This window comes from Atractosteus spatula, chromosome 4 (assembly GCF_055471065.1).
Source record: "Atractosteus spatula isolate fAtrSpa1 chromosome 4, fAtrSpa1.hap1, whole genome shotgun sequence".
In the NCBI taxonomy this organism is placed as follows: Eukaryota; Metazoa; Chordata; class Actinopteri; order Semionotiformes; family Lepisosteidae; genus Atractosteus; species Atractosteus spatula.
The window spans coordinates 16,959,930-16,976,637 of record NC_142709.1 but is presented as its reverse complement, the minus strand read 5'-3'; the positions used below and the strand labels follow the sequence as shown (position 1 = coordinate 16,976,637).

At 42.7% G+C, this 16,708-nt stretch overlaps 1 protein-coding gene across 4 annotated transcripts in view; it reads right to left on the bottom strand.

Moving 5' to 3' along the window:
- Positions 1 to 723: 723 nt before the first annotated feature.
- Positions 724 to 16,708, bottom strand: part of fhip1b (FHF complex subunit HOOK interacting protein 1B) — a 47,227-nt gene continuing 31,242 nt past the window's right edge. For all 4 annotated transcript variants that reach the window (XM_088913958.1, XM_088913959.1, XM_088913960.1 and 1 more), the window contains 4 exons: positions 14,821 to 16,017; positions 13,764 to 13,942; positions 12,118 to 12,280; positions 724 to 11,101 (listed from right to left, as the gene is read on the bottom strand). In XM_088913958.1, coding sequence (XP_088770084.1) covers positions 10,800 to 11,101; positions 12,118 to 12,280; positions 13,764 to 13,942; positions 14,821 to 16,017 — 1,841 coding nt within the window. In that variant the 3' untranslated portion in view covers positions 724 to 10,799. The remainder of the gene's footprint in view (positions 11,102 to 12,117; positions 12,281 to 13,763; positions 13,943 to 14,820; positions 16,018 to 16,708) is intronic.

The window sequence follows — 16,708 nt, the reverse complement described above, 5'->3', positions numbered from 1 at the left end:
CATGTTGTAATACTTATACCACTGTGGCTGTGATCAGATGCTCCGACATCACTTCTGAACCTGGCAATCTGCTGACATTCCCCATACAAGAGATCAATTCCTCCAAATTGCTTCCTCATGGAATAAATGGAATAAATAAGCAAGCCATTCTGGGAAGGCTAAATGGGATCTTTCCAAACCGTTTGATGCTGACAGAAGCGGTCAGAATGCAGCTGTCCTGAACGGAATAGCTGATCATTTCTGGAAAGAGTTTGGTGTTAATGTGTAAAGGTATGATGACCAACAAGACTGGTCATAGTCACTACTGCTCTGAAGGTCACAACACCCTACAGTCAGCCCAGAGCCCCCAGAATGAAGTCTGGAAAGACATGCTCTGAGGCTTCCACTGTCTGGGGTGCACTATTCCAAATACGATGAAGAGAATGGAGCAGTACTTTAGATGGCATTTACATTAGTTCATTATACAGAATGAGCTTGATTGGAAATCAAAAGCTTTAAAAAGTATCCAGATATTTCAGGTATTTTTAAAAACAGTTGGGATATGAAAAAAGAAAACTTGCAATCAAACCCACTTTACCTTAAACACAGAGCCAGATTTTAATTATGATAACACAAGCTGAAACGGGTATTAAAATTTACCCCTTATAACGTTTTTTCAACTAAGGTGAGTTTTTCTTATTACAGGTATTAATAAAGAACCAGGTGAAAGTCCACTGCAGGTGATTCTGGGGGAGATAACAGTTTTTAATTAGCTTTAATTGACACATGTCAGGCCAGCCTCACTGTTCCCAGTGTCACGCTGACAGAATGGTAGAGGAAATGAGAGGAAATTCTGGGGGCCACAACAGAACAAAAAAAACCCACCAAACACTTTCAAAGCTGGGAGCAGCGATAGAGACCCACACACAGAATTATTGCTAAGTCAAACATTTATAAATTAATAAAAACATTCCCTTTGTTTCTTACAGCTTTTCACATCAGAATTGTTTAAAATTTTAAATATAAAAATACTTCTAGCAACATTCATTTTTTCTTGTTTTTCTTTTCATTTGTATACATTATTTACAGGTTACACAAAACGCACCGTGAAATGTCAGCATGAGCAGATACATGATCAAGACACCCAGTTGCATAGATTCCAGGAGAAAGACCCCGACCAGCAATTTTAAGAAAAAAACTGCGACTAAAAAAAAAAAATGTGCAAATCAAACCAACAAGCCCAGCTCTCCTTCCCAACAATGCAAGTCTTAACAGTTATGATCACAATTCAGAATGACGCAGCAGTCTGATCCCACAGTGAATCTTGTCTGAACACAAGAAGCAGTGTTGCAGTGTTGTCCTCTCTGGTTTTATGTTTGTGCCCCACTGCAGCTCAGGACAGACAATAAAACCCTTCGAGAGGCTGGAAGGTGCCGAACAGGGAAATATGCAGACAAAGATTAACATTATTCTGATTGGATGTTCTCTCTTTCTACAGCATATCCAATTTGCAAAACAAAGTGATACTACAGGGGTATTATGTACTCCCATTGATAGCTGTAATGGTATGGAGACACGAAACTAAGTATAAGGAGATAAATATGTTCAATTTCGGTTCTCACCGAAAGCATCACCCACCTCCTGGCTTTAATGACAAGAGTCACTGGGCATTACACTGGGAAAATCAAGACTAAACAACCAGGGATGCCCATTCCCTCAGCTCAGACACACCTATAGCACTCTCCCGAACCAAGACTGGACGCCTCTGTAATAGGTTTTTCAGAACCTTCTTTCATCAAAGCATCCTTAATGCTAGTACTCCATTTGTTCTGCCCAGCGCCTGTTTCGCGTGCTTCTAGAACTCAACTGGTCAATGAGACTTCAATAGGACTTCCTGGATTTTAACAGTAACTGGAAGGTGCTCTTGAAACATCTTGTGGTATTACTGAGCTTACTTCCAGGTCTGGTAAGGGGAAAAAATCCAGAAAGCGTAGACTGGTTTTCTGGTATGTCAACCAGTGAAGCCATTGCAGTGTTCTGCCATCTCAATCTATCTTTAATCTATTTGTTCTGTTTGCAAGTCTTTTCTGATACAGTAACCTTGTTTCAGTCGTGGGTGTAACTTAATTTGGACCAGAGGCTTTGGTTTGAAGATGTTACTGGAATTGATCGCCACACCTAGTGCTCTTTTCACATCCCAGGTTCGAGCTGTTTTCTACCACATTTCAATCTGAACTCACTTTACAACTTTCAGACATTTCTATTTCAGATGTGCATTATATACCTGAACAAAATACCAATCCTTAAAATCAAAAGCGGTCAGCCAAACCCAGTCTGAGTGCTGAACAATTTACAATTTGAATTTCACCCGCTGAAAGCTAACAGCACTGTTCCAAAGAAAAAACAATTTCATTTAGGAAATTTGATTGTCGTCATCTTCCTTTTCTTGTGATGTCAGAGAGCAAATCAGAACGATTACAAAGACACCCCTGTCTCCTGATCTGGGGCCACAGAGGACAATAAAATGACAGTAATCCCTTCATTTACAGAAACACAAGTTGCTGATTTTCAAAATACAAAAACTGAGTCAAATTTAAAAATTTAAAGTAAAATTTGTCATGACAGAAACCTGCTTATTCAAAAACCCACATGTACTGTATATTTTAAAATATATACAATACAAAAATGCATGATATGTTTAACTTTATTAAAAAAAACTTTAACCTTTTTTTAATCTTTAACTTCACTCCATGCATTTATTTATATATATATAAGTGTAGCAATGCAAGACATGCACAATGACTTATTAAATGTAAACAAAATAAATCCAGAACCGTCTATTGATCTGCATGTCCAGAATTTTATAATCATGAGCAGCCGACGTTAACGTATTGGTATAAATTCTAACCACCGCAGTAGATGTATAAATAGTTCTTCTAAATACACAAAACATGGAAGAGGCAATACGGTTGGATGCTAAACAGTTTTGCACCGGAGAGGCATCAAGACTTTAGATGTGGTCAAAAGCAAACAAATGACAGAGGACTATGATAAAAGAAAAATCTGTGGTAAGAATCTCTTTTCAGTGCTTGAGCCCCAAGATGTCTGGTGTGTACAGTTTGATAAGAGGTGAAAAGCTAAATGACATTGCAATAGTTTAGGTCTTACAACAGCAATAAAGAAATGTAGTTCAGGTGGGTAGCTGCGTCAGCATGCGTAGTCTGCAAAGGAACAAGTAATACTGTAGGTTTACTCCATGCTTTTATCATTTCGGCTGTGAAGCCTTCTTCAGGTGTGAGCCTCACACCTGAAGAAGGCTTCACAGCCGAAACATTGTGTTTTCTCTCTTCTCTTTTCAGCATGAAGTAAATCTATTACTTGTTCCATAAAGAAATGCAGTATACATTGCATATTATGTGTATATAGTACATCACAGGGCTATGATATTGTTCTGTACAGGCATCCCTACCATTTACAATGATAGAGATTTTGTCCCGCAGAAACATATCCAGTTAATATACAACGGGGATTTAATGTAAGAAGGGTATTTTTTAAAAATGCAACGCTTCCAGAAATTGAGGGTTTTCTGTAGCTGATCACGGACGCCTGCACAAAACAGAACAGAAGTGGAGTGCTGGACAGCGTTCACTGCCAGATCATGCCCGGCTGGTTACAGCACAGCCGTCTGCGAGAAGCCGGATAGACAATGAGACCCTGAGTGAAGCTCAATGAGAGATCCGTGAAAATAATATTTACTGTAAATAGCCATAAAAAAAAACACTGATTGCACACATTTAAAGTCAGCAAAGAAATTGATTCATTTCTAGAATCATTTTTAATATATATATATTTACAGAACCAACAGAAATGTTCTTGCCTTCTCTGGGCAGATCCATACATATGAGTTGTGGGCAGCTAGGGTCACACGGGGGTTTGGTGGAGCAAACAAAGTGTTCCCGTCACAAAGCCCATTTTACCAGGATATACTAATAAGCGTGAAGGAGAAATCTCAGTACGGTAATTGTTCCGTGCATCCATCAGGTTGATTCATGAGCACCTTTCTCTAAACTCCCCAGTACAATCGCCTGTACTTTCAATCCTCTGCATTATAACTGTTCGCAACATTTTACTGTACTGAGTGTCTGGTTAACTGCACCCACCCCCACAGTCTACTGCACATGCTAACTAAAGGAGTGAACGTGTAATCTCCAGAAAACAGCATGGTCCACGGCTTCATGTAAAATCAGTGTGAAAATGTTTGTTTCTTCCTTATTCTGCGGGCTATATTACAGCCAGAGCCACGTACTGCTGCTGGGCTTTAAAACTTTAAAACGAAATCTCTCAAATAAAATATTGCACCTGCAAGCACATAATAACAAGCACTTTATCACAAGCAGTGGGTGACAAGGGAAACAAGCGAACCCATGACTCAAACTTTAATCAGATCATCTGCACTGGCAAACCCATTTCTCTATCCATGCGGCACCAGCAGCATCTTTCCCTTCCTGCCCACGAGAGGAAAACAGGCAGACACGCGTCTCTGATGTCTCCCTCTCGCCCACTGATTCATCAACATCTTCTCGAGAGCATGGCCGTCGCTTACTTTTGGTTGCTTTGGCCTCATTCAAGTCTAGTTCGTATCAATCTGTCTTTACCCTGAGATGCTAAACTACACTTCCCTGGGAAAAACACTACAAGCTATAGTAATAAAGGATGCCAAGCAACGTCCTCTGGGTACCCAGCCTGTTAAATGTACCATTCCAAAAACAGAGTAAGGAATAACAAAGTGAAGCAGAAAAAAACTCTGGGGCAAAATCCTTTCTCCGCATGAACAAGCTTTAACATGTTTAAAAAAAAAGAAAGCAATCTTTGAAAGCTATTGCCCGAGAATGGTTTACGAAAGAGGACATTGAGTTTAACTTTTAATCTAGATGGCCTCTATTAACACTTACGTATCTTGAGTAGATTAATGAAATAGTATAAGACCATTTGATGCTGTTTAACTTTGGGGAAAAATTGCACAAAATAGAGAGAATTAATGTAATCTATTAAATCATTTGATTAAAAAAGCTTTATATTACTCTAACAGTTTTGATTCTGATTAGGAATAAGAAACAGTAGCTCATTAGCATTTTGTCTGATTTACTAGTTTTTTTCACACAATGTGTTAATTAACAAAGCATTGTAAGCAATTCCTCAGGTTGAAGAGCTAATCATGTCTGTGTCATTCTTAACCTTTTCCATAAGAACTCCAAGCCAAATGCTACAACAGCTGTTATGTGCAGCCTCACACATGACATATTCCTTATCCTTATTTCTAGAACTGATTGAGGAGAGCTAACCAAAGACACCATTGATGAAATCAAAGCAACACAGTAATTATAATGGGAAGAAGCCCTGTAAGATCTTCTACGACCAGACTTATCAAGCACTTTACCAAATATACATTACAACGAGCAGGGAATTTTAGAAGGTAAATGAAATGCTAACAAATTGTGAACAGCATTGGCAGCACTGGATTGGAAATCATGTATAGTAAGTGCTGAAAACTACTAATCTCTTCTGGAATAAGTTATAATAATTTCATATAACACATACTGTATGGATCTAAATGCATTACATACAGTTCAGTACAGAAAGAAAGAGGTAAATACAGAGCTCCAAGAGCTCTGTGGAGCTGGCAGATGCAGATTTCAAGGATGTTATCTGTGGAAGCTTGGGACGGACTGAGAGTCTCAAACTGCTTTTGTGACTTGCCCTAAACAAGTGCAACTCTGGATGTTTAATCGCTTGCATTGAGCTGGCACATTAAAGTAAAAGATACTAATTCAAAACGTTTAAACACTGAAACATAAAAGCATTAGCTATCTCTTATACCTTCTGCAGCATAAAAACAGGAATCCTTAAAACATTAAAAGAAAGAAAAGACCTCTAATCGAAACACTGCAATGAAAAAATTGACTGATTTTTTTTTCTCTGTTAACCCATATTGACTGAAATGTCAGGAGTATAATGATGGTCTACGTGGGTGAGGAAAAGAGAAGTCAAGCTGCCAGGGCTGATTTTTGGACATGAGACAGAGCCCTCTTGTAGTTGTTTTAACTGTGGGAAAGCAGAACTCGAAGAGCTGCACCACCCAACGCGTTCACACTGTGGCAGGTTACAAAAGACATTGGCGATTCAAAACCAAGGACATTTGAAGCAATCATTAATTATATTATGTGCTGCACTGTGTACTTGTGAGCCAGAGGATGTGCCAGTGTAGTGCACAATACAATATGGACAAAAACCGTTTCTCTCAAGTGCCTGACCCATTACTTATCTCACCCACATGAGAGCCTGGCACAAGCCTATGCACAAGAACTAATTTCCACATACAACAGGCGTCGACATGCAGACAAGTCAGACCCACAGCACAACTAACAGTTTCTGCTGGTTTTGGCAAATGGCCGACACAGGTGTAAAACCTGCCATTTCAACTTCACAAACGTGGCACTTTGGTTTGCAAGATCACATTTCACTATTCAGAGTAGATAATAAACAGCAACTGAGGAGAATTCCCAAGATGAATATGCATCACCTATGTGATGAGGGTAGTGTCGGCTACAGTGGCTTAAAAACAGGCAAAAGGTGATTATTCCCTTAGTAACACTGACTAGTATAAAAAACAGGGAACATCTGCACAGCAGATGGGTTTGTTTCAGGTTTTATGAACTGTATAGTTGTATACATAATGTGCTATATACATACAGACTAGAAGCTGGATATTTCAAGTTTATTACATTAATTTGTGTAGATTTGTACAGACCAACACACTACACATTAGTAATTTCACAGTTTTTCTGTGCTTCATCAGTAGTAGTGAGAGAGCAGTGCAGCACACAAAACCAGAAACAGATCACCTGCTGTGCAAGAGGAGTCTGATAAGTTGCCCTGGAAACTAAAACATTTCCTTCCCTACTGTGCTAGAGATGAATCAGGTTTACAAAAGCAGAAGATGGGGGAAACAGTCTGAAAATAGTATGTTGGACGGTCTTGTAAAAGACAGCAAGAGAAACAGAAACCAATCTTGACAACAATTTTGACAACTGTCAAAAAGAAGAACAAGAAGGCAGTTAAGGTTTAAATAAAAAATCAAACTTGAAATACCAAAGGTACACAAAGATACAGAAAAAGCACCCATTTGTGTTTTTATAATGGTACAGAACGATTCTCCTGAAACCTTTCCTGACCAGACACATGAACACACTTATATCTGGAAACATGGGAGAAGACAGACAGAAATGGGCTGGTGTCCAGTTGATTTGAGCAGTATTTAATGATTTGTGATCAGGAAGACTGTGTGGCTCTTGCTTGGAATCAGTCCTATGCCACTGATATGTTTCGGTAGTGCTTTTATATTTGAAAACGATTCCTGCAGGACTGGGCAGTGAACCAGTAGGCTCCACTCTGATAAATGTATTCTGATAAACACTGCCTTCCTTCTCAGTGTCACTTCAGGTGTTTCAGTGACAGACGTGGAGGTAATGCAGAGAAGTGACTCTCTTGAGATGGCTGGTTCTATTCCCTGCTCCCAGAATGGGGCGAACCCTTTAGCCTCCTTGAGCTGTCACCTCTGTATTCATGCCCTTCCTTTCCTATCCCACCCCACAACTGATCCCATGCCCCAGCCTCCACAACACACTGGATATGATTTAATTTAAATAGTGCTAACTGGAAGAATTTAGTTCCTACAGTGCCGAGAAAGCTGCAGGACTCTTTATGGATGATAACTTGTGGAGAAAACAGTGTTTATTACACAGTAAGATGTTATTGATGTTCTGCTATCTTTTCCACATTAAAAGCTACAGTACATATATCCATATATACCATACACAGATATACACTATCTATTGGCCAGTTCTGCTCTTTTCTGCCCTGCCTCTTCTGCTGCCCATTCTCGTCACCATCACCCGAGGTCTGAAGCCAAGGAACATCTGGGTTCTGACACCCTTCATTAAGCATATTTCAGATTTTACAACAAAATGCTTTTGTTTCGATTACTGCAGATTGAATTCTCAATGTCGACTGTTTTAACTATTTCTGTAGTTTGTTTTGGTCAGTCAATTAAGGTGACTTAAGGTCGTACTTTCACTGCCAGCTAAATACAGGATAACATACACACTTGTGTTCTGGTAGAGCTGTGTGCAGATCCAGAAGAAGCAAGGACAGGGCTCTTTCCCCTACGAGCAAGACTATTACCACCAGCTATGGTTCTGTTCTTAAAAACCCAGGGGAGAAACAGGGCTGGAGAATCCACAGTTGCGAACATGGGTTTGGTATGCAGCATCACCACCAAGTAGGATAGCTGATCCTGAATCCTGGAACAGACTTCTCAGCTTCAAAATGAATGGCCTGTTAAACATGGGCCTAGAAAACAGTCCAGTTTCATTAGTTTCACTGACATGCTCCACCTTTGGACTCTTCACTTCAACTGACAGCAGCCTCGTGATCTGCTGAGGCTCAGCAGCTTCTTGAATTTTTCCATCCAGTCTTTAGGGGTACGAACCCCTTCTCTCTCCAGAACTCTCCAAATGCTGGATGCAGATTTTCAACGCCTTCTCACAAATCACAAGGCTACCTATTGGCACTTCTGACAGGATCTAGTCTTCAATCCAGAAGTCTCCATTTTCGCAAAGCTAGTGTCACCAACATACAGGTCACCAACACTTTGCAATATGCAAATAGGGGAGTCTAACTCCCATGGGCCTCCGCGCTCAAGGTTTCTCTATGAGCAGCGGGTCAGTCTCTTCTAATCTCTTTGGACACCGCACAAGGACTCAGTGTGGAGAGACTGAACAGTGTTCCCTCAGTATAACAGTCACAGCATGAAAGTGCTCATACTGGAAAGGTCAATGGGTGTGATGTGTAGGATAATAAAGGTTGATTTGAAATGAGAAGGCCATGTGTGTCACAAGTGGACACATTGCTTTTGTGGGTTGGTAATCCTGCAGTTGGCAAGGCATTCCTGTATGTCCCGCCCAACCTGTGTGCACATACACACATATATAAAAACATATATAAACATGAATATGGACGTACAGCTCATATGCGTGGTTATATTTTGATCAAATGCGAGGCATGTGTTCACGGTCTGTGGAGAATTTTATAATGGGGCCATCACTGATGGAATTGTTTTTAAAACGGTAAAGGTTGTACTACTTCTAGTAGAGGTTTTCAGAGGAAGGTATCAAAGTAGTGCCAGTCAGCATTATTCAACTGCTCCCACAGCTCATAGACCATTCACACGTGTGACTTATTTGCTTCTACAGATACTGTTACATACTACTGTACCAAGGGCAGAAATGAACTGCCTTTCTTTACCTGTGTTTGCAACGCAAAGGTATCTTGGTTCATTTTTTTGGATGAGTACTAGACCAGCTGTCTTCATTGTCTTGAAAAAGCACCTTGATAAACATTAGGTGGCAGTAACTGCAAGAATGATATACATTTATCTCTTAATGCAATATTGAACTTTTTTTTTTACTCTGCCTATCTGGAAAATACAATACTGTGTGTTTTGGAATCTTCCTCAATCTTTGTAATAAATATCCCAACACATCGCCAGGTAGAGCGTGGCTAGAATAAGTTATCACATGTATTGTATTTATACAGTTCTAAAACATAGACGTGCCTACTTGATATACACTATAAGAAATATTGAATATTCTATTGTTCCTGTTTATCAGTCAGGATCCAGACAGTGATGTATTAGTGCATATATTATAGAAGAATTTAGTGAAGCTTGTGTGAAGTTTCCTTACAAATGAGGAAATATGTATTTCAAACCAAATAGCTCAATTAGAGAAACTCTGGAGGGAGGCAGGGTGCCATAGGTAGTGACAATACTAGGCCGAAAGGTGTACTATGTACACATTGAGAAGGGACTCATCTGGATGATGTGGGTTATGCAAAGACTTTAACTCTATAAATGGCTGCATGTTTAATGCATTGCCAAAAATTAATGCATTAAATTAATGCAGGTTTCACAAATCTTTATGAAGCTATTGCTTGTGTGGACAACTGTTTAGATATTATTTACAACTCCAATTCCAGATGCATTATTTTTTACAAAAAGTTTTACAGACAACTTTTTTGCCCTTGGTTATTTATAGTCTATTGGCTTTGCATTTGCATATTTAAATAAGAATCATCTTGACCTGCATGTCTATTTAAATGTTTTGTATCAATATCATGTCTGTTCTTTTTTATTCACGTGCAGAATGCACCACAAGACTGAATACAACCCTGACGTGTATCCAACTGATTGTCCTCTCATGATAGTAGCTTCTAATAAAATTGATAACATTTCTGCTTTGGTCATTCTTTCAGTTTGCCTAGGAAACTCCAGGGAGAAAGAGGAAGAGTGCTCATTAAGACTTTGCCACATCCACAGTAACAGAACAAGTACATTGAAAAAAACTTGATGTCTGGTTACTTTCTTTCTTCCATTCTCCATACCAATTCCCTGGGTATTCTTGCATCTACTGCCAAAGCTACCAGGAAATGTGAACATCCTGCAGCATCTGTGTGTATGCCTAAACAAACCAAGACCTTTGCGCTCTTCTCATTTAAACTAATGCAGCAAACTGACGCCAACGCCAAATGGCAAATGACCCCATGCAGCTCATTTCTGAATTGAATGTTGACCTCCCCACTGTTTTCCAGACGAACCAAATCCTGTAGTGCGGACAGGCTATCAGCTGAAAAGGTCAGTTGGAACAGCCCCTGCCCCCTGGTGTCCTCTCTGCTGCCCCCTGGTGTGGATGGCTGGAAGAGCGTCACTCCTCCGTGCCTTGGCTGCGGGGGAAGGGCATGGCTACTGCATGCTCCTGCGCCAGCGCGGCCAGTTCCTTCAGGAACTCGCAGAACACAACCGCACAGTAGACGGCATTCTTCACCCGCAGGGCCTCAGTCTGGCGCTCCACGGAGCTCGCCGCCGAACCCCTGAAGAGGGCACTGTGCAGGACCTGTCCGCCATCCCGGACGTGGGCAAATGCCATCTGGGCTGCCTGGCGGGCCCGGGTCGGGCTGTTGGTGTGGCGAAGGATCAAGTCACCAATAGAGGTTTTCCGGCTTTTAACTATAAGAAACAGACCAAAAGGACAAGACTTGAAACCATGAAATATTAAAAATAAAAAAGGTTCCCAACCGTTGGCACGGCTGACCAGGCTTCCACCGGAGAACCATACCTCCATTTCCAAACTAGAGATCCATACCATTGGAGTTTGGCTCTCAGGGAGGTAACAGTGCACCTCCCTTCTTGGTCTTCAATTTCTTAATGGACGCGCTCTTGGGAGAGTGCACTCAGGGTGGAGGCAAGGCACGTCCATTCTCTATCCAGTTCCTAACCAGTCCTAATCCATCCGGTCTAAACCAGTTTAACCCTCTCGCGACCGAGAGACGACGCTTTACCAACCGCCGAGGGACTCTCTCGAGCAGGGTTTCTCCTTGTCTTTACCTACAGTATATAAAGAGACTGACTAGCGTGAAGTGTGCTGAGCTTCTCCCACATGTACCTGAAGCCCTTCTGCGCAACCATTAGAGCTTAACATGATCCTCCCAACTCCCCAGACAACCAAGAACTCCGCCCCAGCGACAGCTGCCCTGTTCAAGTGGTCAAAACATCAGAAAAACTGAACAAAACAGCAAACATGAATAGGGAGTTTCTCAGCAGGTTTCTCACAGCCTGATTGAGGACTTTCACTTCCCTGTACCTTTTCTATAACTTAAGCCTTGGTAGCAAAAAAAGGGGATTTAAGAAATGATGTCACCACTGAGAGCACGATCCTTTAACTAATTAGCAGTGGTTTTATAGCAGGTGACCGGTACAGATCAGCAGACCTCAGTCCAAATTACAGAACTAGTGCCAACAAAACCTTTTTGGGTCGGTTTGTCTTTTAACAGTGGCTATTGGGGAAAATGTTACACAACAGGTACTATTAATTTAAAGGTTTCTGCTCTAATGTTCAGTTGTCCTATAAGGAAGAAAGTGCTCATGACAATCACTTGCTGGAATCAGATGTTTTGGTACAGCTTGTAGAAGGACAAAGCCAAGGTCAGCAAACTTTTCCATTTTCTTTTGCATTTCCCTCTCACCTAGTGTATCAGACCGGCGCAGGTTTGGCACAGCCACGGGAGAGTCGGCCCAGTCTAGTTTCCCACGCGCCACCAGGTACCTCCTGGCTTTGTGAAGCATGGCTGGGAAGTTGTCCTGAGTTGCCGCAAAAGCTTCAATCCTGTATTTCACTGAGCCCAGGACCTGTGCATGCAACAGAGAGAGCTCATCACGTAAATAGGCTGACAAGATGATGATGGAATTTCACACAACAGGAATAGTATGATAGGAAAATCAAACTGAAAGGTATAACATATAAAAAGACTGAAAGTACTGAAATACTGAAAGAGTAATTCAGAACCGTTCACTGCAAATTCCCATTAAGAAATTAAAACAATAAAATGCATGAAAATATTCATCGTTGTTGTCGTCGTTCACCATCGCCAGTCCACTGTTTGATGAAGGCCTCCCTCGGAATCGAAAATCATGGGAGAGCTGATAGCCATCGGTCAGGCAGAAAAGGTTAAATGAAAAAAAAAAGGCAGAAGAGGAGTACAAAGCACTGCTAAGCAAATGTACTAAAAGCCCCAGGTAGTTTAGAAACCTTTGAACTTGAGGAACGGGTGGGTGTACTGGCCTGGTTGCAGCTAATAAAGCTAACAGGCTTGAACTGGCCTAACGGTTTCAAAATGAGCAGTGAAGAGCAGAAGGATACCAGTGAGCCAGTTTAAACTTTCTGGGCCCACACACAGAGCGTGTGTGCAGAAAACCTGCTGCTCTTTGACCCCTCTTTAAAACTGAAAGAATAGTAAGAAAAGAGGGGTACTGCAGATATCTCCCAAGCCAGCACGATCATAACTCTAAACACTTCATGTCAAAAACTAGAAGGTCCTTCAAAATAAAGCCTGGCCACCACAAACATTTGATCTGTCTCCTTCACAGTGGCTGTGAGCACTCCCTTCAGCCCAGCCAGTTCTAGCCCACAGACCACTGCCCAGCTTGAAAAGCTACTTGAGAGAATCTGTAAAACTGCTTGCAAAGCAAAATGTGGTCATTTTGAAGTTAATAATTTGTTGTATTGTTTTAAAATACAACCAAGACACAAATCAGTTTAATTATAGGGGAGAATCCAAAGATTTTAATTGCATTTGTGCGTGTGCTTTCAAAATATTGACCCACAGTACACACAAAATAAAGATTGCTTAGAGCTAAACATGACTGTGAAAAGAAGAGAAATGATCTGGTGATTTCATTGAAGAAAAAAAAAACTGATTCAATATGAACAGATACACCTTCCGGATATTTAAAATCATTGTTTTTATTTTAGTCAAATGATTACAATCGGCATGCTGTACAGAGCACAGATAAACCAGCCCTACAGCAACAAAGGGTTAAAGAACTGCTGTACAAAAGGAAAACAGCGTAAAATATCAAGACCTTAGCAAGATCCACTGAAAGAAATGAATTTGCCAGATCAGACTGTTCAAGTACCGTTTGTGCCTGCAAGATGACAGCAGTGCATGTGTCATCTCAGCCTTCTGCTGGAACACGGCACAGACACGCAGTCGGGAGGGGATGAGGGGATGTGCTGAAATGAAAAGCTGTGCGAATGGGGGTCCGGGCAGCAGGTCTGTGTAGCGGGAGAGTGGGGCGGAGGGCGTGCAGTGGGTTTCAGGCAGGTCCATACCTGGATAAGCGACTTGACGCTGGGTTGAAAGACCATGTTGGTATTTAGCAGGAAGGAGCGGAGCAGGGGTTGGGGGTAGCAGGCTAACTGTGCTAGAATTCCAGTGAGGAGGACGTTCACGTACAGGGAGTTCTGCAGCATGTTCTCCAGCTTGGCAAACAGCACGGCAACAAAGGGACCTGGGGGAGAAACAGGTGGGGGTGAGGTAGGGGCACTGGCAGGGGGGTTCACGACGGTCGGCAGCTTCAGTTGTAGGAAGAGCGTTCGCTTGCTGAAGACCTGCGCTGAAGCAAGGGTCTTCATTCCAGACAGATCTGGATACAGTGGTTCCCTCTGGCGTTTGAGATTCCCATTAGAAGAAAGGCCTGTAATCTTTAACACAAGGATTACTGAAGTTTTTCTCTTGACAGTCAATTATATTTTCTAGGTGAATTTTTCCTATTCTTTTGGCCTTCTCAATTTTTACATGAAGTTTTACTTTTAAAGAGTATTTCAGTGCTTTTATGCATTTTTCCTCTTTAGGCTAATATAATTGAATCTAATTTATACAATTCTTAAAAAGAGGTTTAAATTTGGTATGACTCAGCAGGGGTTTGAATCTCAACTCACAGAATGTAGAGTGGATACTCTACGTTGTTGCTGAAATCAAAATGACCTCCTGTTTATGATTTGCAAGGTCTCTCTTCAAATTTACATACCTCTAATGAAGTGCTGGTGTACTATTAATCAATAAAAAACACATTACACTATATACAGTACTTCTGTCTGATATTAAGAAATAGAATAACTCTGTCCACTGACATAGAAGCACACAGTTGCTTTCAAATTTTATAAAATACAACACCAAAAGACAGTCACTGCTTCATTTGCTGAAAAGGCACTAACAGCCTCTTCTTGATTCACTGTTTGAGGTAGGATCTTCAGTGTTCTCTTACTCAACCACTACACAATGTAATAACCTACCATTAGAAGCTGGTGGTGCAGCTGCTTATTTTCATTATATGCAAGTGCACCCCAGAGTGGCACCCAGCTGTGCATATCACACTCAGTCACCCACCTGTGTAGGGCTGGCTGACAGGCTGCCCCGGGGCACGTGTTGGGGTGCACAGAGCAGGCCCTGTGCTCTCTGGCTTGGGGTCTGCGAGGTCACCATCAGGGGAAGGAGCTCTCTCCTCGTCGTTCTTGTGAGCGGAAGAGTTAAGGGCGCAGTCTTTGGCACTGCCGGGCTCCTCCACGGCTCTGGAGGCCCTCCTCTTTCTCACCGTCTCCTCCAGCTCCGTCAGCTCCTGGTTGAAAGCCTCAATGCTGATACCTGATCCATTGGCATCTCCCGGTACCCGGTCCAGTAGCTCCTCGATAAGGCTCTCTACCGACTCCAGGCTCTGCCCAGCCACCGTCTGCTCACCAGGAAGAGACTCTTGGCCTTCGCCAGCCTGCATCCCCAATGTGGCCTGACCATGAGGCTGAGACCCCTGAGAAAGAGCCTGTGTCCTCTCTTCATGGCCCTGTGGCCCCTGACCCTGATACAGCCGGTGTGGTTCAGGCGGGCAGACGTCACCCTGGCTTTGGCCTGTGCAGTTCTCTCCGGGGTCAATCCGAACTTTCTTCACCTCCATGCCCCCGTCTTGCCTGTCCCGCGACTCTAACCCCGACTGCCCCGTCCCGTTGAGGAGGGGCTGCTGGCCCTCTGGCCCGGCTGGGAGCCTCTGCACCCTCTGGGCAGGCCCCGGGTGGAGGGAGGGAGGGGTGGCCTCGGGGCCTTCGCGTTGCAGGCTGCGCTTCTTGGTGCGGGGCGTCACGCTAATGCAGTTCTTCCCAAAAGTGATGTCCCACTCCCCGCTGTCGCGCTCGGAGCTCTCCCAGTCCGACCGAGGCCGGCTGGGCGGCCCCTGCTGGCTAGAAAAGTGCTCTGTGAAGATGTTTAAGCCACTGGGTGGAGGAAGGGGAGGCGGCGCACAAACGGGAGAGGGGTCCTCCCCGTCGTAAGGGGCCGACCAATCCCGGCAGGCCCAGGCGCACAGCTCGATGTTCCTGCGCGCGTCCCGGAGGTACTCCAGGTACCCCATCTCCGAGTCGGGCGCCTCCGAGGCCTGGTGCATGGGGCTGTCTGGCGAGAGCGCCCCGCTAGCTCCCCCACTGCGGGGCGACTGAGGAGGCTCCGAACTGCCTCCGCTCTGCTGGCGCCTGAACATCGCCAGGCGGGACGGGGTGCTGGGTTTGGAGACAGGAGACTCCACGCTGGGACTACCCGGGCCTGCAGTCCAAAAGAGGGGAAAAAAAGAGAAGCATGAAGATGAACAGCAAAATGAAAACCGTACTCTGTTGCATGCAGGAAAAGCAACATGTTTACTTGGTGCACAATACCTACTCCGGCTTATTCATTCACAGTGCAACAAACAAACACACATTTAGGATTTGAATTTCCAGTAGCACTTTGCCCCCATTTCCACTCTGCTGTGGTTATACTATACGAAGTGTGTGTTCGCTGCTTATTTTTCAAGTTGTGATTACGAACAGTCAAGGGTAATCTATGTAACCATGGAGATACTGAACTCCTACACAGAGCCTCTGTGTGGACTCTGAACGATGAGTTTGTGAAACATGAGCATTACAAAAGCATACATACATGACAGCCAGCTATATATAACTGGCTCAAAATACAACCTCTTAAATAAGGAACCAACTTGCTTATTTCTGTGAAGTTCAGGATATATTATAGTAATTTAACAACTGCAAAAATTGTCACTATTTACATGGTTCATGTACAGTATATACAGACAATTTAAATAAATAAGTCGACACTGAGGATGTGCTAGACCACTCCTAAGAACATAAATTGTTTTGTTCCTCCTCTTATGTTAACTACAGTGTTTCTTTTTTAGGACCAATGTTCTAAAACAGTTTTTAAAAGCTTTTTCTATTTGTTGCTGAAGAACAGTCTTTAT